The sequence below is a fragment of the Andrographis paniculata genome, unplaced genomic scaffold (assembly GCF_009805555.1).
Source record: "Andrographis paniculata isolate CXL003 unplaced genomic scaffold, ASM980555v1 Contig62END, whole genome shotgun sequence".
Classification (NCBI taxonomy): domain Eukaryota; kingdom Viridiplantae; phylum Streptophyta; class Magnoliopsida; order Lamiales; family Acanthaceae; genus Andrographis; species Andrographis paniculata.
The window spans coordinates 3,784,985-3,810,053 of NW_026137598.1; the positions used below are offsets into that span (position 1 = coordinate 3,784,985).

At 30.6% G+C, this 25,069-nt stretch overlaps 1 protein-coding gene across 1 annotated transcript; it reads left to right on the forward strand.

Annotated features, from left to right (window-relative positions):
• The first annotated feature begins 17,850 nt into the window (after nt 1-17,850).
• LOC127260561 (protein NRT1/ PTR FAMILY 4.5-like) lies at nt 17,851-23,146 on the forward strand. The gene is made up of 6 exons (XM_051288331.1): nt 17,851-17,965; nt 18,097-18,172; nt 18,237-18,448; nt 20,616-21,038; nt 21,497-21,621; nt 22,243-23,146. Exons 1-6 carry the CDS (start codon nt 17,963-17,965, stop codon nt 23,051-23,053), a joined length of 1,650 nt encoding a protein of 549 aa, XP_051144288.1. The 5' UTR covers nt 17,851-17,962; the 3' UTR covers nt 23,054-23,146.
• Nucleotides 23,147-25,069: the final 1,923 nt, after the last annotated feature.

Sequence of the window (25,069 nt, forward strand, 5' to 3'; positions counted from 1 at the left end):
TCTGCCAAGAATGCCCATAAAGGTTCGTCCATAATATCATCTACCAGACTCGCCCACGTCGGTTCATCACTCATCTGGTTAACCTCTGTCATTCGACAAGGGATTCGTGGTCCCAGACGAGATTTAACAGATCTTGAATTTTCCTCTGTAGGCACCACTTCTTCCTTCGTCTCATTTCGAGATTGAACCGTCAAGGATTCAATACGAAATTCTTCCAGAGATGGATTGATGTTGATCCGTTCACAATGTTGGCATCTAAAACCTTTAATTATTTCATGTGCCATTCCCTTACCTTTCCCCTGTCCCGACGAACTTCTTTTGGTATAGTCGGAAGCTCCTAATCCGTCCTTCGGTTGCTTTCCTGACCAGACCCGACTGGACCGACTTATTGGAGACTGAATGGCCGCTCCCTGCTCGTCGGTCGTTTGTTCTGTAAAGACTCTAATGGACTGATCTCCTGTCAAGTGGTCGGCCGCAGTTTGTTCGTCGGTTCTTTGTTGCACTGCAGGAACTCGTTTCCCATACTTTGCAGCATACCTGCGTTTGGCATTGCGAATCTGTGTACGATTCATACCTGGGAAACGAGGATCTATATCAACGGGTAAAGGCTTTTTATTTCGAGCCCACTCGTTCCCGACTGAACCCGTTTTTCTGGTCGGGTGGTCTTTCACTAAAACCTTTTCCTTCACTTCCACGTTAAAAGAACCGTCTGGACGGTCCCATTTTTCAGCGACTGGCCTTTCAACAACCTTGAGTCGTTCTTCCGGTCGGCTGCTGTTTGGCTGATTCCCTTTCTTTTTTCCGGGACTAGTTTGCTCCCCTGTTTGTCCACTATTGACCGAACTTTTCCTTGTTTCCGAACTTGGTTGGATGTCAACCATTGCAGTTGTTAGTTTCGGAAATGGTTGCTGGTCTACACCTAAAGTGATGTATTTGAGCCGACCTGTCTTGATGGCTTTTTGAATTTCCTTCCTAAAATGAGTACACTGACTTGTAGTGTGTGTGAAAGAATTATGCCACTTACAATATGGTCTCCCTTTGATTTCTTCTTTAGTGGCAAGTCTTTGGCCCTTTGGAATACGAATCTGCCCATCAGTCAGTAGGATATCAAAGATTTCATCAGCTTTCGAACTATCAAAGGTCGGTTGCTCCTTTCCTTCAGATCCTGGTACTGGCTTCAATTTAGGACATACATACGGTTTTCCAGAAAGGATTTCGGCTGCCATCTCTTCTGACTGATTAAAATCAAAGTCGCATGTTTCTGTTCCCATACTCGCCATATGTTGGCCTCTATTACGCCTGTTATGCTGCTCTTCCTCTCTGAACAAAGACTCTAGACGTCCTGCCTTGGATGCAAGATTTGCCAAATCCTCAACATCCAGGGCAGTGAGTGCCTTTCTTAAGCGATTATGCATATTCCGGACCACTAAATTGGTCATCTCTTTCTCACTGATTACCGTAGGACATCGTCCCTTCATCAATCGTACCCTTTCTATAAACTGTGAAGCAGTTTCTTCTGGATACTGTCTCAATTCAAGTAAATCAGTTAAAGAAACAACTGGTAAAGGATTAAAGAATCTAGCGTGAAATGCCATTTCCAATCCTTCCCATGTCTGAATTTGTCCAGGAGGTAGACTTACAAACCATGAAAACGCCGTTCTGGTAAGAGACAAACCAAACAGCTGTAACTTATAAAAAGGGTTATTGCCAACCTCTCCTAATTGTGCTGTGAACCGACCAACATGTTCTATGGTGGAAGATCCGTCCTCCCCTGAGAATGCATGAAAGTCGGGTGGTCGAAAATTCCTTGGGAGAGGGTGTTCATGAATGATCCTTTCTGGGAAAGGTCTTTGATATGCAGGGCGGTTAGCCATCTGAGGAGTTAATCCATACTGATCCCTTAATATATGTGCAATCTCATCAGGATCTACATGAAAGCGTTGATGATCAGGAACCTGGAACGGATCCTGCACAGGAATATGAATCGGATCATGTATATATCCTTCAGGCCTGTCCTCCCTTGTATTGTTCGGCTGCGAATTGGTAACCCTTGGTCCCAGTGGAACATTGTTGGGAAAAGTCAAAGGAGTTTTTCCCCGATCCATTCGGTTGGGATTTGTGGCACTTGGGAATGTACTATCCACGAATGATGGCCCTGCGAAATTTGCCTGTGGTCTGGACGGTGACACTCCTGGTGGCGTTTGAGTGGGTTGAAGACTAACCCTTGACAATGCTTGATCTATCATGTTCTGCAACTGACTCTGTTGCTCACGCAACATGTTCGTTTGTTGCTCACGCAACATATTCTGCATAACCAAGGTATGCTGGTTGTTCATTTGTTGAACATAAGACCACCAATCAGTTGGTGGTTGTGGGATGTCCCCGGCATTTGGCACAATGGGTGGTGGAACGGATTCTCCCACCGGTGTCGAAGATGCTTGCGGTTGTGACCCTGCCATATGGACCCTTCCGATGATTCGGCCGGATCTAAGACGTATGAAATTATCGCCGGAATTGGAATGAGCAATTTTGTCTTGCTCCCACTGTGGTCGCCAATTTGTTGATGTAATTTTTCAACAAAAATAAAGTAAAATTCAAAGATATAGAAAATATCCTTAAACTTGATTAATTAGTGCCTGAGATTAGGAATCTCTAAACACTGTATGGTACAGAAAATAAACTGGAAAATAAAAGACTGAAATTTAAAGTGGTGATCCCCAAATCTGACTTTGCTTTGTTGAAGTTGATTGAAGATCCCTTGCCAAATGATGATCCAAATCCTTAAATATTCCCTGGGAAACCGTACTGAAAACCGTCACCCGAACGGTTACAACGTCTCCTTCTCAACCGTCTTCCAACCTTTCTTATGCTGACACGTGTCCCCAGCAGACCAAAAATTCCCTATATTTCACTCCTTGAGCCGACCACAGACCTTCCGCTCTTTTGGCCCGACTGCCAATCTACAATAGTATGGGTCCGACCGCCAATCCTCCCGACTTGCGAACCATCTGGCTTGAGGTCTTTCCGCCTTGAGGACTTCCCGACCTGAAAACCTTCCGACTTGAGGTCTTTCCGCCTTGAGGACTTCCCGACCTGAAAACCTTCCGACTTGAGGTCTTTCCGTCTTGAGGACCTCCCGACCTGAAAACCTTCCGACTTGAGGTCTTTCCGTCTTGAGGACTTCCCGACCTGAAAACCTTCCGACTTGAGGTCCTTCCGTCTTGAGGACCTACCGACCTGAGGTCCGTCCGTCCTAATGACTTTCCGTCTTGAAGACCTACCGACCTGAAGACCTTCCGACCTGAGGTCCTTCCGTCTTGAGGACCTACCGACCTGAGGTCCTTCCGTCCTAATGACTTTCCGTCTTAAGGACCTACTGACCTGAAGACCTTCCGACCTGAGGTCTTTCCGTCCTGAGGACCTACCGACCTGAAGTCCTTCCGTCCTGAGGACCTACCGACCTGAGAACCTTCCGTCCTGTATTTTCCTTAGAAATAAATAAATAAATTTATTTTCCTTGATTTCCTCACGGTGTCCTTCAGCCAGTTCAATCAACCCTATTGCCAGGCCCATTCTTCTTTTTTACCTTGGGCTTTTAACCTAATTCTAAATTTCGTACGTAACAATAAGAAATCTTGAGCTTCTCCTAAAACCTTAACCATACATACCTTAATGCTTTCGAAACTATGTTGGTTTATTTCATGATCAATTTGGTTGTTTTGGAATTGTTCTTAATTCTACATTTATTACTTCTCTAAATCTGGTTTTGTTTCAATTGTCAAACTCTTTAGTCTTGCATCATATCCTCAGTTTTTTTGTCCAATAAACATACTTTTTCATCATCTTCAAATTCTTTGGTGTTTTCAAACCGAATACCAACAAACATAATAAAATATACAAATATAAATATATAAACATAAAAATAATAATGAAAAAAATACATAAAATATTACTCTTTTTTGTATCTTTATAATTTTACATAATTCACAAAAATATATAAAATCATACAATATACAAACAAATACATAAATAGTATAATAATTTAAAAAATAATATAAAAAAATTTATTTTAAAAATAAATAAAAAATAATTATTTATTTATATATATAAAATAACAATTTATATTTATATTTTAGTACGTAAAGTATATATATCTATATACTCCGTCCCAATGCAATAGTCATGTTTACCATTTTTATCCGTCTTAAAATAATAATCTTATTTCTATAAATAATCATATCACTATAAAATTACCCTTACTTTTTCATTATTATTACACAATCGCCACTACTTTTACCACTAATATTTTCACAAGGGCAAAAAAGTCTTTACCCCGTACTTTTTACTCACTGTCAATATAATATCAATATTTCTTAAATCCCGTATCAAACACAATTCAAACTATAATTTTGGGACGAAAGAAGTATATTATTGGGGCTATATTGCCCCTAGAGAAAATGGGCCTGGTCAAAGGCTTCTATTGCTCTGGTCCAAGGCTGGCTCTGCTTGCCACCCCTCTTTCATGCATACTATTAGTTTGTTGATCATTTTATTTATTTATTTTTTCAATTTTACGATTGTATTTCTACGGTGGATGATGCAGAAAATGAGAGATTTGATTTGTGTGGTGCTTGTTTTCATAGTGTAGGCAAGCAAAACGTCGTTTTCTCGGACAGCGAATGTGTGAGCTACTAGTATAATTAGAGATTTAATTAGATTTTATAATAATCAATTTAATAATAAGAATGTGTTGTCGTAAAAAAATCGCCACCGACGGCTTAATCGAAAAAGTCTGTCAGAATTGATTTAATTGTAGGGTTCCCCGGCCTCCTCAAGAAAGGATCCGGGTTATTTCGCGATATCCGAATAATTAACGAAAAAAAAGGAATGTAAATAAACAAGAACGAAGCTGAAAATTAAATTGGAATTAATCGAAGAAAGTTGTAAAAATTCTGAAAATATTACAAGAAAATAATGCATAGAAAAATTATGAAAAAAAAGAAGAAAGAATGATGAATGACTGTCCTTTCTGCTCTCTTGGATTTTCTTTAAATAGTTACTTTTTTTTTTAATTTATTTGAATAAGATCTTATCCCACTTTTTTATCTAACAACTCCAACAACTTTCTAATCATTCTTTGACCTTTTTGCTTGGACTGCTTCCAAATCAAATTGGACCTCATTGAACGATGGGTTAGACGGATCGGGAAGTCCGTTTGCTATTTTGAACCGTATGCTGGGCCGCAAATGTCTTTGGACTTGAGCTGCACTTGCATTAGGCCGACCCAAATAATTTTGGGTGTGTACAGAATGAAACAAAAAATAAGGTTTTTGGACAGAAAAAGAAGCGTGCATGAGATGGATAAGAAGAAGAAAAAAAAAAAAGAATAGGTCTAGAAAGAGAAGCGACACGATCGATTGTTGTTGTATTTCAAGAAGAAAGAATAGAAGAAGAGAAATAAGTATTTTATAATTTGAGTTTGCCAATTGTTAAACTTATGCATGATTTTTTTAAAATTTATTTGAGAAAATTCTAAATTAAATATGTTTGTTTTTAATGTAATTTTAAAATTAATGACTTTTTAAAAGTTTTTTCTGGATGCATGCATCCATATAGGGATTTGGAGGATCACCTGACCCTAAGCCTTCTAAAAAAAACGAAATATATATATTGTTTGTAATTCTCTAAAATTTTTTACCTATTTATTAGGATTTGCTCTTCCTATAAATTCATTAACAATTTATATTATTATTTTAATTTATAATGATATATAATTTTTTATTTATAAATATATTATATAGAAAATAAAATATTTTATCCTAAATATTATTATTGTAGTAATTCTATATATATATTTTTTTCGGCTCTTGTCATTATTTTTCTTCTTTATCACCCTATTATAGTGTCAACGGGAATTGAAAAAACTATAATGACATTAAATTAATAGAATAAATCGACAAAAAATTTCTTATATTTTTTTAAACATACAAAAAATCGAATGTTTGGTTCAAATAAAAAACAATAGTTTATTTCATGGTTTGAAATAACATAAAATTGAAAATAAATAGTAAAAGAAAAATGAAATTGACAGGCCGGACAACTTTGCCTTACGAAGCCTTAGAGCTAATTCCGTCATTGCGCGAGGACAAAACACGCTAGAAGGACTCATGTATCTGTGGGTCACACTCGGTCTGCGTGGCTTGTAGGCCGGGATGTTACACACATCCTCCCCGACTCATTCTATTTGACTCTGGGATATCACATGTAAGTGATGTGTAGAATAATATATACTTCATTCGTCCCGGTGCAAGGTCGTCGTTTACTTTTTACTCGTAGATTTTTTAATAATAATATTATAATGGGTTGAAGTGAAAAAAATAAAAATACCCCTATTAGTATTGTGTAATATAAAAATAATGATATTTGTGTAATATAGTGTAAGTTGGAAGGGTATTTATTATGTTAGGTAGGTAGTACATTTACTAAATTAAGAAATGATAACCTTGTTTTGGGACGGACGAAAATGAAAAATAACATTTCAATGAGTCAGAGGGAGTAGTATTTTATTGGCTATTGAAAGTGTGTAAGAGATTTTGACATTTTTGCCATTTGACTTTTTATATAAAGTAATTGTATGTGTAATGGTATGTTTCTAGTTTAAGTAAAAATTAAAGGTATTTTAGTATTATTGTAGGATTACTTTTTTTAAAATAAAAAATAGATAATTTGAAATGAAACAGACGAAAATGGTAACAAAAATACTTTGAATTGAGACGGAGAGAGTATATATTTTTTTAAAATCTAAGGATACTATATTCATGATATTGATATGTGTATTTTCGTGCGATAGAATGCTTTACTAGTATGATCAAATGAGAGACTTATCTCCTGAGATTTCATTGTTACTAAAATGGTATTTAGTCTAAAAAATATATATTGTTGATGTTACAATATCAGTTATTAGCAAATACCATATTTTCACAAACATTATAACCTACGAGCAATCATCCTGTCTAATTTTGCAATTAAGATTATATATATTTTATTTTGATAAATTTATAATATTATCTCAAAGGCAATTATCATACTATATTTTTAAGTTTAATTCAATTTTAAGGCTGCTTTTGTTTATACTCATAAATCCAATTGACAGTGCATCCGTTTATGCGATGTGTAGTGAATTTCAATAAGTAAACATATATATATATATATATATATATAAAATATAGGATAAACTGTTTTTTTTAATCCCGTAACTGGACTCCCTTATCATTTTAGTCCCGTAAGTGGAGCTTGTCACAAACTAGTTCCATATGTGAAAAATTTTCGCTGTTTTAGTCCTCCGGCGCCGGAGATGCCCGCGTGGCTCGCCGGAGGTGACGTGTCCGCCAGGTGTCGCTGACATGGCGGACAGGTGGATTTTTTTTTTTTTTTTTTTCATTTTTTTAAAACTTATTTTTAATTTATTTTTAATTTTATTTGTATTTTTTTTTTATTTGGTCCAATTAAAAAAATGAAAAAAAAATAAAATAAATCCACGTGTCCGCCAGGTGTCGCTGACCTGGGAAGACACCTGGCGGACACGTCACCTCCGGTGAGCCACGTGGGCGTCTCCGGCGCCGGAGGACTAAAACAACAAAATTTTTTTACATGGAACTAGTTTGCGACAGGCTTCACTTACGGGACTGAAATGATAAAGGAGTCCAATAAAAACAGTTTACCTTTAATATAGTGCTTGTGCGTGTTACGCTGCGTCAGTGAAATATTTTCGATTACATAATTTTTTTAAAAAAAAATTAAGTAAGAAGCCGGCTACACTTGGGTTACTCTATTAATTTGATATTAACAAGTGGGAAGGTAGATATCATCTTCAAGTGAATACATGTTTATTTTTTATTTTAATAAAAAAATTTAATTCTATACAAAATGAGATGCATATTCATATATATATATATATATATTTTCAGAGTTATTATACATAAATAATATCAAACAATAGTAAGTTATTCCATTTTAAATATGATATTAAATCCAAGTTTTACAATAGGTCATTCCCAATTAAAGCAACATTAAATCTATTCATTTTAAATAGAATATTAAATTCAAGTATAGTAATTGGTCAAAATTGAATCATTTCATATTAAATATAATATTAAAATGATTTATGGGTTATCTGTATATTATTCTAACAATTTTTTTTTTCAAAATATCTTTGCATAATAAATTACCATTTTTTATTTTTTTTTATAATAAAAAATTTAATTCTTTACGAAATGATATTCATATTTATTATATTTTTTTTTGGATTTTCATACCAAAATTTTATCAAATAGTAATGAATCATTCAATTTTAAATATAATATTAAATTCAATTCAAACAGTAGTGAATACATTCATTTTAAATACAATATTGAATTCAATTATTCCGTCATTTCAAAACTAAATCATATCATATTATATTATATATAATATTAAAATGATTGATGAATTGTTTGCTGATTCATTTAACAATTTTTTTTTCTTTTTTCTCAAAATATCTTTTGTACGATAAATTACTTTTTAATTTTTTGTATAATAAAAATTTAATTCTCTAAAAAATTATATCTATATTCATATATATATATATGTGTATATATATATATGTGGATATTTATACCTATATTCAATCAAACAATAATGAATCTTTCAATTTTAAATATAATAATCCAATTTCCACGGTCGTAATTATCAATTCAAACAGTAGTGAAGCCCCAACCTCCCATTTTTCACAACCCACTGCATAGAAGTTCTAAATACAATGTTAAATTTATTTATTGTAACGAGTCATTTTCAAAGCGGGAACCTCCGAACCGATAACTCGGTTTTATCTGATTCAACTAACCGATTTTATGTTAACACGTGAGATATCGAGTTTCACGCTTATCGTACAAAAACATTATTCTTAGAGTATCAAAATGAATACCCCAACTTTGATACTAGGTTGTTGAAAGTAATTACAAACCTGTCTATACATTGAATATGAGCAAAGTAATGAAAGCTACAAGTATGCTCCTTACCCAATTTGGGCTTGGATTGATATCTAGAAAATTCTAATCAAGATGTAGTCATTACATGTACTTCACAAAGCATATAACAATAATACTAACTCAAGTTTTAGCTCTCTCATTATTTTAAAACATTTCTTATACTTAATCCATGCACCAAAGACTCAATATTTAGTTCAAAGTAGAAGTACCTATAAGTAGTATTAGACTAGATCAATCTTCTTTACCAACATTCATTTAAACTTGAGAAAGACTTAAAATAATTTGATAAAACGTACTTTCTATTTTCTCCTACTGAAATCGATAGTAGTCAATCCATTTCTGTATGGTTTCCTTTTGAGCAGTGACAAAACTAGCATCTAAATCCCGAGGGAAGAGGCAAAATGTTATAATTTATTTAATATTTAACTAATAAATTTAAATAAATAATAATGATAAAATTATATATGAATTCAGATAGTTTTGGAGAGAAAGAGAAGGAGAAAATTGTATATAAATATATAAAAATTAATATTTTTAATACTAAAAACATCATAAAAGATTTGGCATGGGGTCAATTGACCCCAAATCCTAGTGTAGCATGCTTTTGAGTCACATGCATATAATATCCCTTCAACATGACATATGAAGCATTTCTTAAAATAAAGTATGATTCAACAAGGAATTATATTTCTTAAAATTCATTTCCATCCACCACTCAAAATTGAACAAAAGACACTCAAGTCATACTTTGTAGAATGTGCTATCTCTTGTCGAGTTGCTATTTTGATGACTTTTCTTCTTAAACACTTTTTAAAATGCATACAAGCTCTTCAAAATTAATATTTTGTGTCTAAATTTAGTTAGAAAAGCTAAAATTTTGAATAAGACAAATCCATCTTTATACATAGTCATTAATACAATATAAAACTTATCACCATCAAAGCTGACTTTGAGCCAAAGCGAGAGGGTCTCGCCTAGAGCCCATTTGTGTAAGAAGGCCATGGCTCCCAAATTATTAAATATCAGATAAAAAAGTTGAAATTTAGCTACCAAAAAATTTCGTAATAAAAGATAATGAATTCATTATGAAAATATTTTTGCGATGAAGCTCATTTCATCGTCTATATCGCGTTACTAAAGTCTTTTGTGACAAATATGACTTACGTAACAAAACATAAGTTTTTTGTAATGAAAGTTAAGAAAAGAGATATAACTATAAAAATATGATTTTGTAACTAAAATTCTTTTGCTATAAAAATTAAAATTCATAAAAAAAGAGTTTTTTTTAGCCAAAAGATTTTAGATATAAAAAATAAATTTTTAGCTAAAATCTTTTTGCTATAATAATATAATTTTCTAGCAAAAAATATTAGCGACGAAATTAAATTTTTATTACATAATTTATTTTTAGCAATGAAATTAATTTTTGTTGTTAATTGACATGTTTTAACTACAAAAATATTTCGTAGTTAAAAATATTGTAACCAATTAAATACTTTTTTGTATGGTATATCTATGCATATACTTTTATTTTTGTAATTACTTTTTCAAAGAACTCATAAAAAATATTTTTAAGTAAAACATTTTTTTTTTCATTAATTTTTGTATAATTTCTTATGATATTGTTTTACTAATATTTTTTTTACAGGAGATTTTTATGAATATTTTTGGTGATATTTTTATTTATATGATTTTCTCTTATTTTAGTGTTATTAAAAATATAATTCTTCTAAAAATATAAAACTAAGCAACTATTATAGATTATAATATCATATTTAATAATTATATCATTTATTAATATATAAATATAAGTAAATATACTTCAAATAATTTTTTTAAAAAAACTTAATTTTAGTATAATTTATTGAAAATAGACTGTTGTGTTATATTATTGATTACTTTTAATAATATTTTGTTAAAAATGTCGTCATATTTTGCTATATTTAAAGTTTAAAAATTAATATTATTAAATTTTTTATTTAAGATAGTATCAATATTTTAAAATTTTACTCTCTCTGTCCCGGCTATCGAAAATTTATGAGGGGTATAATTAGTAAATAATTAATAATGTATTAGTGAAAATAATTATCCTGTAATAAAAATAATTTTAAATTAAGATTAAAATAATTAATTAGTCTAATTAAAATTAAAAAATTCAAAATTCAAAAATTTAAAATGAAATTAAAGTGTATAATTTTTTTTTTTTAAAAATGACAGAATAAATGGATAGACCAAAATAAAAAGATGGACACAGGGGCGGAGGGAGTAATATATAAAATATTTAATTTTATCATTATAAAACTTAATATATATAATATTTTTTATTTATATTTAATATAAAAAAATTAATGATTTAGATCCTTGATTTATCTCTGCCCCCGGCTTCGAAAATATCATAATAATAATAATAATAATAATAATAATAATAATAATAATTCTTATTATCTACAGTTCGCACTATTATTATTAATGTTTGAGCATAAAATTTGAAATGTACATTAGTTTTTAAAATGTATGTATGTATATATTTTTAAATTATACTCCAATTTCTATTGTCCTAAAGTATATTTGTACGATTTTTTTAGGTGATTGTCTTTTTGTTATGAATTGACAAATTTGCCTATGTAGAGATTAAAAGTAACAGATGAATGAAGGGTAAAAATGTAAAATTTGTGTTTAAAAAAGGAAATAGGACAATAGTTATTGGACGTTCCAAATAGGAAAGTAGGACATTAGTTTGTGGACGGAGGGAGTAATAGATTGCACGAAAAATAATCATGAAATCATGACATAATATAGCACACGATTAAATAAAATATATTAACTGGTTTGGAATAATTAGCAGTCATTTTTATCTCATCGGTGGCATGGGTTTTTGAAGACTAAAGAAAGCCAAGGAACATGTGAGATGATAGTAAAAGTGGTCTAATACTATTCATGGTCATGATCACTTCGAAAAGTAGTAGTGATTTTCTCCAAAGATCTATAGGTTAGGGTATAAATAGATCATGCAATTAGTATATAAGATATACTCTGTCCGTATCAATACAATAGTTTTATTTATCATTTTTGTCAATCCCAAAACAATAGTCTCATTTCCATAAATATCAATATTATCACTATAAAACCATCTTTTACTTTTTTATTATTATTACTTAATTGCCACTACTTTTTACACTAATACACTCACAAGGACGAAAAAGTCTTTTACCCGCACTTTTTATCCACTATTAATATAATATTAATATTCCTTAAATCCGTGTCAAATAAAACCCAAACTATAGTTTTGGGACGGAAATATATACGATAAATAAGGAATGAATAAATTACTTTTGTGACTTTTGTCAATGCTTAGTAACATTGAAGTCATAAAAAGAGAATGAAAAAAAATATATTTATGAAACAAAAAACTCCACGGTGTATTTGTTTTTGTGAAAATAAGTTGAAAAAATAATTTTTATGTGAGGTATATGAATCGTGTATTGAACGTAAAAATAATGAATGTGTGTAATATGAAGTAATTTAAAAAACGTGTGGAAAAAAATTTAAAAATAACAAATCCAATAAAGTTGAAATAATGAAAATAAATGTATATACTCAAGAACTCTCTCTAACATGGGGTTTGTTGGGGAATTCTTTCTTCTATGATAGACTCAGATTGTTCCCATAATTAAATAATTATCACAAAGAGATGAGTAGAGTAGTAAATAAATAAAATAGATAAAAATCAGAATAGTATTACAAAGAACAGTGTAATAATAAAAGAAATATATTGCTCACCAAACCAATTTCTTCAACTGAGCTGAACTACATTTTTTTTTTTTAAGATAAAAAAGAAACACACAATTTTTTAACCTTATAAAAAATAAGAAATATAAAATGGTTGACTAAATAGCGATTGTTACATAATATTTGAAAATTAATGGATGGAATAAAGTGCAATCAATTGCAAGTTTCATAAAGAAATGAATCGATTATTGGATTAAATTTCCACTATTCATTCTATTTTTCCCCTTAAAAAACATCAAATCAAACACTTATTTTTTATTTTTATATTATACTAAAAATAAATTTTACATTCAAAACATCACATCAACACCTATTTATATCACATTATACAACTATTCAAATTCAAAATTTTTACTATTCAAATCCCAACTTAAAATCCAAACCCCCAAACAAACACACCAGTGGATAGACAACTAAAAATATATAGTATTGTTGCTAATTTAATTGAAAAGAAATATCTATATATATATATATATATTTCATTGTAGTGGAACAATATATTTTATTGTAATAGAAGACCACGACAATTTGTTGTGGTGTTTCACAACACTGCTGTTGATCAAGTATTAATTAGTAATTTTTATTGAAAAAATATAAATTAGTAATTGTTGTGGAAGAATATTACCATACAATAGAATAATTGAATGATATTTTATCAATAAAAAACAAATACGTATTATTTTTATAATTAAAATTACAAATTATTATATTATGTTATTATTAAATATGAAAAAGTATATATCTCAAATAAATTTTATATCTAGAATGCACCTTACCTACGAAAAAAATAGTCATTCACCATAGGTTCAAGGTTCGTAACAATAGCGTTGTTCTAAATGATTGTTTTAGTTACAATAAAATTCCTGACAAAAAATTTTACCGCTAGCCAACGTTAGTTCACTAGTTGCACAAAATTGTCCGGAACAATTATAACTATTGTAAATTTTGATCAAAATAACATTAGTTATGATAATTTTTCGTAACTATTGATATTTATTTTTTTTTAAATTTAAATTGAATATTTAAAAATAAAAAATAAAAAATGGTAAAAGCGCACTCACGCTTTCACCAAAAACAAATTGAACACGTTTGTATAAGCTCCAATACTTAGAGAATTAGGACACAACATTCCCTCCTTCAATCAACCGTGTTCTCTTCCTCCTTGCACCGGCGAGACCACCACCGTGAAACTGGTAGGATAGAGCAGCTACTGCGCTACGAGCGCCCAAGTAAGGTTTTCCCAGCAAGATTTAGTGTCAATCTACGGGTCTTCGTCTCTTCATCTAAACTGGTGGACAATATTAATATTCAACTTCTTCCTCAGGTTGGTATGGAGCATCTGCTCTGGGGAGTAGCTTCGGGTAAGGTACGATTGCTTCTTCTTCATTATGGTTGTGTGTTGGGCAAGCTATTGAGACCGATTTTATCGCTAGAGCTAGAGATTATAAGGTGGTTTAAAGAGTCCGTCAGCTTTGCAACTTTCGCAGCTTTTCGTTGTCTGACTTCCTTTCGCAGCTTTCGCTCAACCTTCTTGATCTCAAGATTAAATATCAATTTACCTGAACAAGAAGAACATACATAAACAAGATGATATATGAAAATAAAACAAATAAATAACACAAAAGAGTACAATAAAGCGCCAATCCCTGACAACAGCGCCAAAAATTGACCGGTCGCACGGTCAATCAAATATTTTACCTACTCCGAGATCACAATTTAATGTAATACAGGGAAAGAGATTGTCTCCACAGGGATTGTGTGATTCACTCTTTCGTGTTCTAATGCAGTAAATAAATGAGGGAATTTTGTTTTATTATCTAATGAAGATAAAATGACAAAGCAATTAAATTAATGGGGAACTAGCTATCAAGAGATGTCTGACTCAAAGGATGATGCAGTTATGACACTTTTGTTTTATCATCAATTCAATAAAATTAATTTTTATTAAATTATCAATAAATTAATTATATTTATCAATAAGCTCTGACAATCACTTTTTTCTCACTGTGTAGGTAATTAAGATACGACCGTTAACTATTCTAATTAAGCTAATAAACCTAGGCACGCCCATAGGAAAAATTGTCTAATCTCATTATAATCTAGAAAAATTCAATTCAAAACAATTACTACTAGCAATTAGATTTGATTGTCTAACCCCCGGAAAGGAACTATTTAACCCGATTGTCACATATTCAAGTGTGAATACAATTATGGATATTCAACCTGAATTGACTTTAGATTATCAAACCAATTTGAATATCGGTATCGAAATATCCAATCAATATAACAATAACAAATATTATTTTCAGAATTAGACAAATATATCAAAAAGAACTTCTATAAAGAAAGTCAAAGAATCTCCAAAACACAAGAACCAAAACATTATCATCACTCAAACCAGAAAAGTATTTACTCCATAATCAAATAACAAAGAATATTAAAGAAAGATAAAATCATAGTCTAAACGGAAATCTTCTCTATCAATTTGCTCATGTGCGATCTATGAATACGTCAGGCTCCTCCTCTTGGGCTGCTTTTGACCATTTTCTCTTTCTCTTTTGTAACTCCCTTGGTTTCTCTTTTTATTTTGCCTTATTTTTGTAGCAGTTGGGCTTTTGAGTTTTCAATTAAATTCTCATGTATGTCAGGAGGTGCGGTTAGACATGGTCATGACTAATTTGATTGTTTGATTTTTTTTTTCCCCAAAATTTGTTTTTTCTCTCCCGCGTGTCGTAAATAAACAATACACATAGAAATTAGGTAGAACAATAAAAATCAATCAAATATCGCATATGATATAAAAATAAAAAGCATGCGATTTCGAGTTATCAAATATTAACTATGTTGTCAATTTATTTATTACTGAAATTAAATATTAATAATGTGTTATATATATCATTATAAAGTTTTAAGTTTATAGTAAAATTATATTTTTACATTGTATTAAGTATTAACTTTTAGATTAAAGTCTAATCTCATAATTTTAATATTAATTAGCTAGTAATAATTAACCCTACTTAATAGTCTAACCAATCCCTAAATATAGTTTCGAAAAAATATAAATATTTAAATATAAAGAGTATATGATTTGATCTGGCCCGATTCGATCTTCAAATCATATGGAAAATATGCTAACAGCACTGTGAGTGACCATTGTTAGTGCCTTAAGAATAATTGATTATCTAAATTAAATGAAGATGTCGACTGGTTGCTTTAGTTATCTTCAAGTAATTTATCACCTTAGATATTTTATTACTATTATTGAATGCAGATCAAAATTTATGTTTTTTTTACTGTTATTTTTTTTTTAAAAAAATTGTTTTTCTTGGAATTGGATTCCTACAAGAGGGTTACAAAAGATATATATATATATATAAAGTAGTGGAAATCCCATTATATATAGTAGTGGGTACAATACAAGAGGGTCAATTATATTGATCATGACCCATAGCAGCAGCAGCCAGATGCTTATTCCTTGAAGAGGAAAAACTTCATAGCTGCCACCCGATTGTATCCTAAGAATCTAATATTAAACAAAGAAAAGGAATCCATCCCATCCCATTAAATAAATAAATAATTGTGTTGAGATATGTTTTATATTTAAATTTAGATTTAAATTTTGTAGATTTATATTTGTTTTAATCCATATATGATTATTTAGATTGAGTCAATCTAGTCGATTCTATATTGTATATATATATATTCCCCGTATTTTGATGATCAAATAATACAATTTTTCAAGTTTTTCATAAAATATTTTCATATAATATCATAGTGTATTTTCTCCTCGATTTGATATAATATACCAACTTGTATTTTTCCTTGAATGTACTTGGAGGTCTCCAATTTTAAAATTTTTATTTATGATTCTATGGGGCGTCAACGTAGGTCTTCCAATTTTGAGATTCGTCTGCAATTAATCGTCCGTCAAGTTTCTTTTTTAATTTTGCTTCCGAGTTTGGCCGTTGATCGTTTATCATGGTTCAGTACAAAGCGCTACTTTTGATTGCATTGAGAGTCCTATCATTTTTCCAGCTCCGTTGAGAGTTTTGTGTTTTCCAAGCTCCGGATAGAGTTTCGTGTTTTTTAGATCTGTGTTTTCCGGCTTTGTTTTCCAATTACGCGTTTTCCCGACTCTGGTGAGAGTTTTTCTGAATCTGATTCAGTTGAAAGTACTGCTTCTGATTCTGGCATGATGGATGATTATGACTGTTTTATCTTCGATCTCTCTTTGCAAATTCAAATTGGTTTATGTTACACCACTTGAGTTTGAGGGAATATTGAGATATTTTAAATATTCAGATTTAGTAGATTTAGTTTTATCCACATATAAGATTATTTAGATCCGAGTATATCGAGTGTATTTTATATTGCCTATATATGGACACGGTACATATCAGATGTTGAATAATGATGTGCTGATAGGTGCTGCCAATCATTAAAATAAAAGCATTCCAATTATATTAAGAATATAATTTAATTATACAAATTAAAATAATTTACTTACTAAGTGTTCACCTGCTCCATAGCCATATATAGTCCCCTTATTTTTATAATCAAATAATACATTTTTTTAATTTTCATAAAATATTTTCACAAATTGAAAAGTAAATTGTATGTTGTTTAAATACATGAATTGGAACCTGAATACATTTGGTTCTCCAACTAAAAAGATTTGAAATAAATAATTCTCGATCATCGGAATTGTCATGTTGTCGCTAAATATGTAAGTAAGTTTGTTGGTGCTGACGTGATCAGTGCCACATTGGCGACAAGTGGATTTTTTTTTTAAAAAAAATTTCTATGAAAGAAATTTAAAAAAAATTAACTTGTTGTCCATGTGGCATTGACAATCAACCACACTAGCGTCAAATCAGCACTAACGAATCTATTCAGCGACAACATAGTGATTACGATGAAATATTATTTCTAATTTTTTGTAGTTGAGAAACTAAACATATATACTTGGATTACGACGATAAAATGATAGGATATATATTATATATATATATATATATATATAAAAGAAAGAGAAGTGGGCTTTGTTTTCATAACTTCCATAGACTTGTTCGCTACACACAACTAACTCATCCTTCATCAATAATAGTAATATTATTGGAGAGAGCTTCCCTTCCCAGTTCCCATCCATGGTGAGCTCAATTAGCTTAGCTTAATTAGCTTCCTATCCACAACAGTTAATTTCTTGAATTTGTCTATTGGTGCTGCTGATGATGATGATGATCTTTGATATATATATATATATATGTTATTAATTAATTAGGAGCAGAAAAAGGAGGCGTTAATGAGATCAGTGGAAGCAGGGAAAGGAGGGTTTAGAGCCGCGCTCTTCATATACGGTAAATTAATTAACAATTAATTAATAAATATAAAAATATATAATGAATAGTAATTTGCATGCAGCATTGGCGGGGTTGGAGCAGATGGGGTTCATAGCAAACATGGTGAGCCTGGTGCTCTACTTCTCGAACAAGATGTACTTTGATCTGGCAACTGCAGCCAACACTCTGACCAACCTCATGGGCTCCACTTTCTTGCTCTCCATTCTTCCTGCGCTCCTTTCCCGCGCTACTTACTTCCACACTGCTCTCATTTTCGGCTCTCTCGAACTCCTGGTAATCATTCAATTCAATTTTGCAACTAACTAAACTATATATAGAGATGTCATGCATCTGTATATATCTAATTTTCTGCTGTTATTTATGTTGCATGTTTTGCTAATTAAATTAGTTACACTTAATTATCTATCTATCTATCTATCTATTTATCGAAGATAAGATATCTAGCATGTCATGTGGATATTAAAATAATTAATACTATACACATACAATTTTTATTGTTATTTTTTCCATAAAATCCAAAACCCTTGAGCAAAGACACTATTTAAATTTAATTATATAGCGTAAATTAAGATACTATATATATATATAATTGAAGGTAGAGAGAATAGAATTGCAGAGAAATGGGAGTAGAGAATGAAATTGGAGAGAAATAGAATTGAGTAGAGAATGAGAATTCATTCCATTGTTTGATAAAACAGAGAATTCAGTTGAGAAATATAAAAAAAAAAATGCAGATACATGAATGATCAAACAAGAATAAATGATTAACCGGATAAAAAGAGAGTTTTAACTAATGAGAATTCATGAAAAATGTTTTTGGTAAATTTTTTTTTAAAAAATTATAAATTATATACGATGTTTTTTAAGATTATATTTTAGTACAATTTCTTAAAATATCGTAAAAATTGAATACTTTAAAAATAAATTAAGTTTGTTTCTTGTAAAATTAAAATAATATAATTTTAAAAAAATTATAAAAATTAAATAGTAAAAAAAAATTAAAAGTTAAAAAAAAACATGAGAGAGAAATGAAAATGATTTATTTCTCAAGTTTCATTTCTCTGATTCAAACAAACAAGAGAAATGATACCATTTCCATTTCTCTGGTCTCATTTATATGTACAAAACACAACTTTTTTTTTTAAGAAGAAAAATGTTATTTTTCACGGTTATATATATATGTATATATATATATATCTTTCTATTGGAGAGTTGATTAAGTTGGAGAATCAATCACAAAAAGGTGAATATGATAATCCTATTTCTTCTAAAATAATTAACACAAACCATTGAGAATCTTAGAATTTGTTCATCCAACATAGAATACGATTTTATATAAATATTATAAAAAATAGTATAATATATATTAATATAATATACTATAACATATATTATATTCATCCAAAAAAAGTCAAAAAATTTAATATAAAATAACATTTTTAGGTTCATGTTACAATATATTCTCCCGTCCTCGCTAAAATTGTCTCATTTAGTTTAGACACAGAGTTTTAGGTATTGTGTAATTAGTAAGTAATTATTAGTAAAAATAATTACGATTTAATAAAGATAATTATAAATTAAGTTTAAAATGACTAAATAGTTTAATTGAAATAAAAAAATTATAAATTATGAATTTTAAAATGTGATTAAAGTAAATATTATATATATATAAAACAAATTATATGAGACAAACGAAAATAAAAAAATAGAAAAAATTAAATGGGACGGAGAAAATATATATTAATACAATATATGTTTTATGTTTTGTAATTATAACTTAATTATACTATTTCTTCATAAAATGATTACCTTAGATTTCAATGAAAAATGTACTACAATTGTACTTGCCTTAATTTATTGTACACCCCTTTTCTACTTCTGATTGCTATAAATACTAAGTGGCTTTTGTTGATGATTTCTCATAGTTTTCTTGGATTTATATGTTACAAACTAAATAGAATTTATTTTTCACACTTTGGCACATTTCCAAAAACTTATCTTCAATTAACTTTTTCTTGTACCACTGAAGTGTTTCAAAGTGATGGAGGCACTGAATTTGATAATAACCTTTTTTTAAAAAAATAAATAAATAAATTATCCTTGTGCTTATATTGATTATCATGTAGGATTCTTGTAGTTTGATTTTCCAAAGAGGTTGATAGCTTGCATGTGTTGTCATCCCCCACTGTAATTCTCAGTTTGTTACATTGAAATAATTGGAACCAACAGTCAAATTCAAATAAAGTGTTTATAATTCAATATTATTATTATTTTATTATTAAAAGCACATGAATAGTTTCTTCTATTGCAAAATATAAAAGAAAAAAGTAAGACAAAGATAGATTAAATTCTTAGTAATTTTATTGATGAATTGAAAACTCTTTACAATATTTTACAATTTGACATTTAAAGGAAACAAAATAATGTGTTGTTCGAGCAGGGTCTACTGATGATGACAATACAAGCTCACAGTAAAAATTTGTTACCAAAACCTTGTGGGAAGGCGACATGTATAGAAGGTGGAGTTGCTGTATATTTCTACGCAAGCTTGTCCTTGCTGGCACTAGGGGCGGGTGGGGTGCGGGGGTCTCTACTCCCTATGGGTGCCGACCAGTTTGACCCCAAGGAGGCCAGAAGGCTTGCCACATTCTTCAACTGGTTCATGTTCAGCATAATGTCTGGTGGAGCTGTTGGCGTCACATTCATCGTATGGATTTCCACCACAGACAACACCTGGTGGAAGGGCTTTCTCATCATCACCGTCGCCGCCTTCATTGGCTTTGCCATTCTCGCCATCGGGAAGCCTTTTTATTCTCTCCATGTCCCCGCACCAAATACTAACCCCATTTTCCGCATTGTTAAGGTAAGTAGTAATGCACGGAGAAAATTACAAAAAAAATTTCACACGTATATCCCATTATCATTTTTGTCTTGTATTTATTTCGCTGGCAAAATATATCCTACATATTTGCAAAAGTCGTTATTTCTATCTTTTGGTTGCAAACATGTAAGATATATTTTGCCAGCGAGATAAATACAAGACAAAAGTGATAATGGGGTATACGTATGCGATATTTTTTACAATTTTTCCGTAATGCATGCGTTACTTGTGTTGAGGGTTTGCTTGGATCAGAGAACAGATAGAATTTTCGAAATTTATGGATTTTTTATACGAAAAATATTAAAATAAACATTTATTTTTTAAAATTATATTTAAAATAAACATGCTCGATCTCTGCTGGTAGTTAATTAATTATTAAGCTAAAGTAATATATCTTCATTTTTGTATTGCTATTAAATCTTGTGAGTTGGTGTGATCAGGTTATTGTTGTGGCGATAAAGAATCATGGCTTGCACTATCCGGAGAGCCCTAATGAATTGTATGAAATCAATAATGAGGATAGTAATTCCACGTCTACAAAAATTGCACATACCCAACAATTTAGGTAAGTCTTCTTCTTAATTTAAGTTCAAATTAGGTCACATATTAATTTTAGGGCATCAAAACACATTACATTGTGCTGGTTTTTCTAATCACCATATTATAAATAGGCAATAAACATATAGTTTCAATTAATACAATATATGTTATATTAATTGAAATCATATGCTAACAATTCTATTTATTAGATGTACTGTATATATACATTTTATGTGTTAAAATCAATTGTAATATTTGTAGTATGAATGATTGTGTTACACTAGGTCCGACAAACAAGTCATACTAAGCGGAACTATGTGTGGCAGGTGACTTGACCACACCACTAGACCATCCTTTACGGGACTACTATGCCTTACTTTTTGTTATATATTATATTGTCTGCACTGTATTAAATAAAAATAATTCACCACTATAGCTTCCGCCTAATCACTAATATTTATCATATTACAAAATCATTGTAGCAACATTTGGTACAAAATAAATAGTTAAAATCTATCACTCTATTTAATTTATATATATATGCGATTAATTTCCTTTATAATTATGTACATTTTATTCTAGCTCGATTGTGATATCACTATATATATATATATATATATATATGATCGATTGATATATATCTCAGATGGCTAGACAGAGCAGCAATTGTGCTCCCCGAAATCAAACACACAATTAACAAGGGGCCATGGAAAGTGTGCACAGTGACACAAGTGGAGGAAGTGAAAATCCTGATAAGAATGATGCCCATAGTTGGGTGCACCATCATCCTCAACACATGCTTGGCGCAACTCCAAACATTCTCCGTTCAACAGGGCTACCGTATGGACCTCCAAATAGCACCCGGATTCCGCGTCCCCGCCGCTTCGATGCCCCTCATCCCTATGATCTCCATGCTCCTCCTCCTCATCGTCTATGACCGCCTCTTCGTCCCTTTCGTCCGCCACTTCTTCACCGGCCACCCGTCGGGGATAACGCAGCTGCAGCGCATCGGGGTGGGGCTCGCCCTGGCGTCGGTGTCCATGTGCATCGCAGCCATGGTGGAGGTGAGGAGGAGGCGACAGTCGTTAAGGGATCCGTCGAAGCCTATTAGCGTGTTGTGGTTGGGTTTGCAGTATGGCGTGTTCGGGACGGCAGACATGTTTTCGCTGGTGGGATTGCTGGAGTTTTTCTATAGGGAGGCGCCGGCGGGGATGGAGTCGCTGGCAACGTCGTTCGCATGGATGTCGCTGTCATTGGGGTACTTTCTGAGCAGTGTTTTCGTGGAGGTGATTAATGTTGTGACAAAGAGGGTGGAGGGTGGGCATGGTGGGTGGCTGCATGGGAAGGATCTTGACAAGGATAAGCTCGATTTGTTTTACTGGTTCTTGGCAATCTTGAGTGCAGTTAATTTTTTGAATTATTTGTATTGGGCTACCTGGTACAAGTACAAGAATTGATATATATATATATATATATATGCTAGAACCCGGCGCGCGGATGCCGCGCCGGTGTGTACAATAAAAATAATTTCGTATAAAACATATACATACACATGTAAAACAAGTAAACAAGTTCGATATGATTGCAACAAAATCAAAGTAAAACAACCTCAACAATTAACTTAAAATGTGATGCAAATTTTAGGTCATTTACTGTACTTGGAGAGATCAGGAATGATAGTGGCTGGAAGTGAGATTGAAAGTAAAAGAAAGCTAAGCCTAAACCATAGACGTCTATTTCCATAAAATGATTTCAGCTTAAGAGGGTGTATGAGAAATAGAGCTTTTAGCTTTTTAGTAGTTTTTAGCTTATTAACATCTTTTAGCTGATTGATTAGTTAAAAAGCTAATTTAGGTGTTTGGTAAATTAGCTTTTTGAAATAGCTCTTTGGATCTAAAAAGCTAATTTCTGAAAAGCTCATTCACCTAGCTTTTTGAAAGAATTTTTCATTTTAATTTTGGTTATTCCTTATTTACCTTTAAAACTTAATTATTTTTTTTATACATATAAATATATTTTTATAGCTGTATTTATTAATTACTTTTAATATATTTAGTATTAAATTATATTTTTATTTTTTTAAATTTAAAATAATTACTATTATTAATTATTACACATAAATTATTTTATTTGTAAAATAATTTTTAAAACTAAATCAAATAAAAAAAATAAAGGTTATTAATTTATTTATATATATTAAAACAATAATTTAACATAATAAAAAAATATATACGAAAGATTTATTATTTTATATTTTACATAATTTCAATAAAAAATTAATATTTTTTAGTAAAAATAATTTTCTCAAATCTAAATAATAAAAGTAAAAATAAATATTTTATAATATTTTTATAATTTTCAAAAATTAATAACAAAAATTCTCATAAATTTCAAACCAAAATGAACAAAATTAAATATTTTTAAAAAATAACATATCAATATCCTTAATAGTCATTTTATATATAAACAGCTAATGTCAAATAACACTTTAATACAAACCGCTAATTGAATCAGCTAGTCAAACCAGCTAATTGAATCAACTAACATCTAACAACTAATTGAATAAGCAGCTAAAACTATCTGCTAATTGCCAAACGCACCCTAAGTAAAATAGGAAGACAAACATCTTTTATTCCAAAAAATTTAAAACATGCAGATGACAACAAAATGATCTTTTAGTAAATTCCACAAAAAGAAGATATGTTATATGATTATTAACAATCTTCTTTAAGGTGCATTTGTTTGGGGGATTGGATTTTAAATCCACTGTTCATCCCATTTCCCGAAAAAAAATATCAAATTAAACACCTATTTTTTATTTTTTATATTATACTAAAAATCAATTTTACATTTAAAACATCAAATCAACTCCTATTTATATCACGTCATACAACTATTAAAATTCAAAATTTTTACTATTCAAATTCCAACTCGAAATTCAAATCCCAAACAAACACAAATGTAAGTAATGAAACATCTACAAGCATCAGTAAAGTCATAATATATTCCATGTAAACCAACTACATGTAATAAAAAAATATTATGGTTTAAATTAATTAGTTACTGACCATGTAAGTAAAAAAAAGGCAAAAATGCATAAGACCAATTTCACCTAACCACTTAAACCATTTCTTAGTTAAAATACCATAGTAAATCTAAATTACTAACAAACACATACAACCTTAAAAGAAGTATTATTCATAAAGTTAAGGTATCAGTTCTTTCTTGAATCGCCTTTTTCTGTTGGTGTCATCCTCACTCGTAAATGATTAGTGTCCCTTTTGAGGTTAAAAACGGTAGATAGCCTTGTTCCTATAGGGATCTATATGCTTTGATTGGAACTTGAAAAGTTAGAACCTTAACTTGAGATTTTAAGAGGTGTAACCAATATGAGAAACATTAGGAAGTGATTTCAAATATTGAAAAATTTAACTTTAGAACAATGTTAGCAGTTAGTATTGTTCTCAATATTA

Excerpts from the sequence above, each read along its gene's own strand:
- LOC127260561 (XM_051288331.1), top strand. Across the intron at positions 18,449-20,615 it reads TCGGCTCTCTCGAACTCCTG|GGTCTACTGATGATGACAAT; the intron begins GTAATCATTCAA and ends TTGTTCGAGCAG. Across the intron at positions 21,039-21,496 it reads CCATTTTCCGCATTGTTAAG|GTTATTGTTGTGGCGATAAA; the intron begins GTAAGTAGTAAT and ends TGGTGTGATCAG.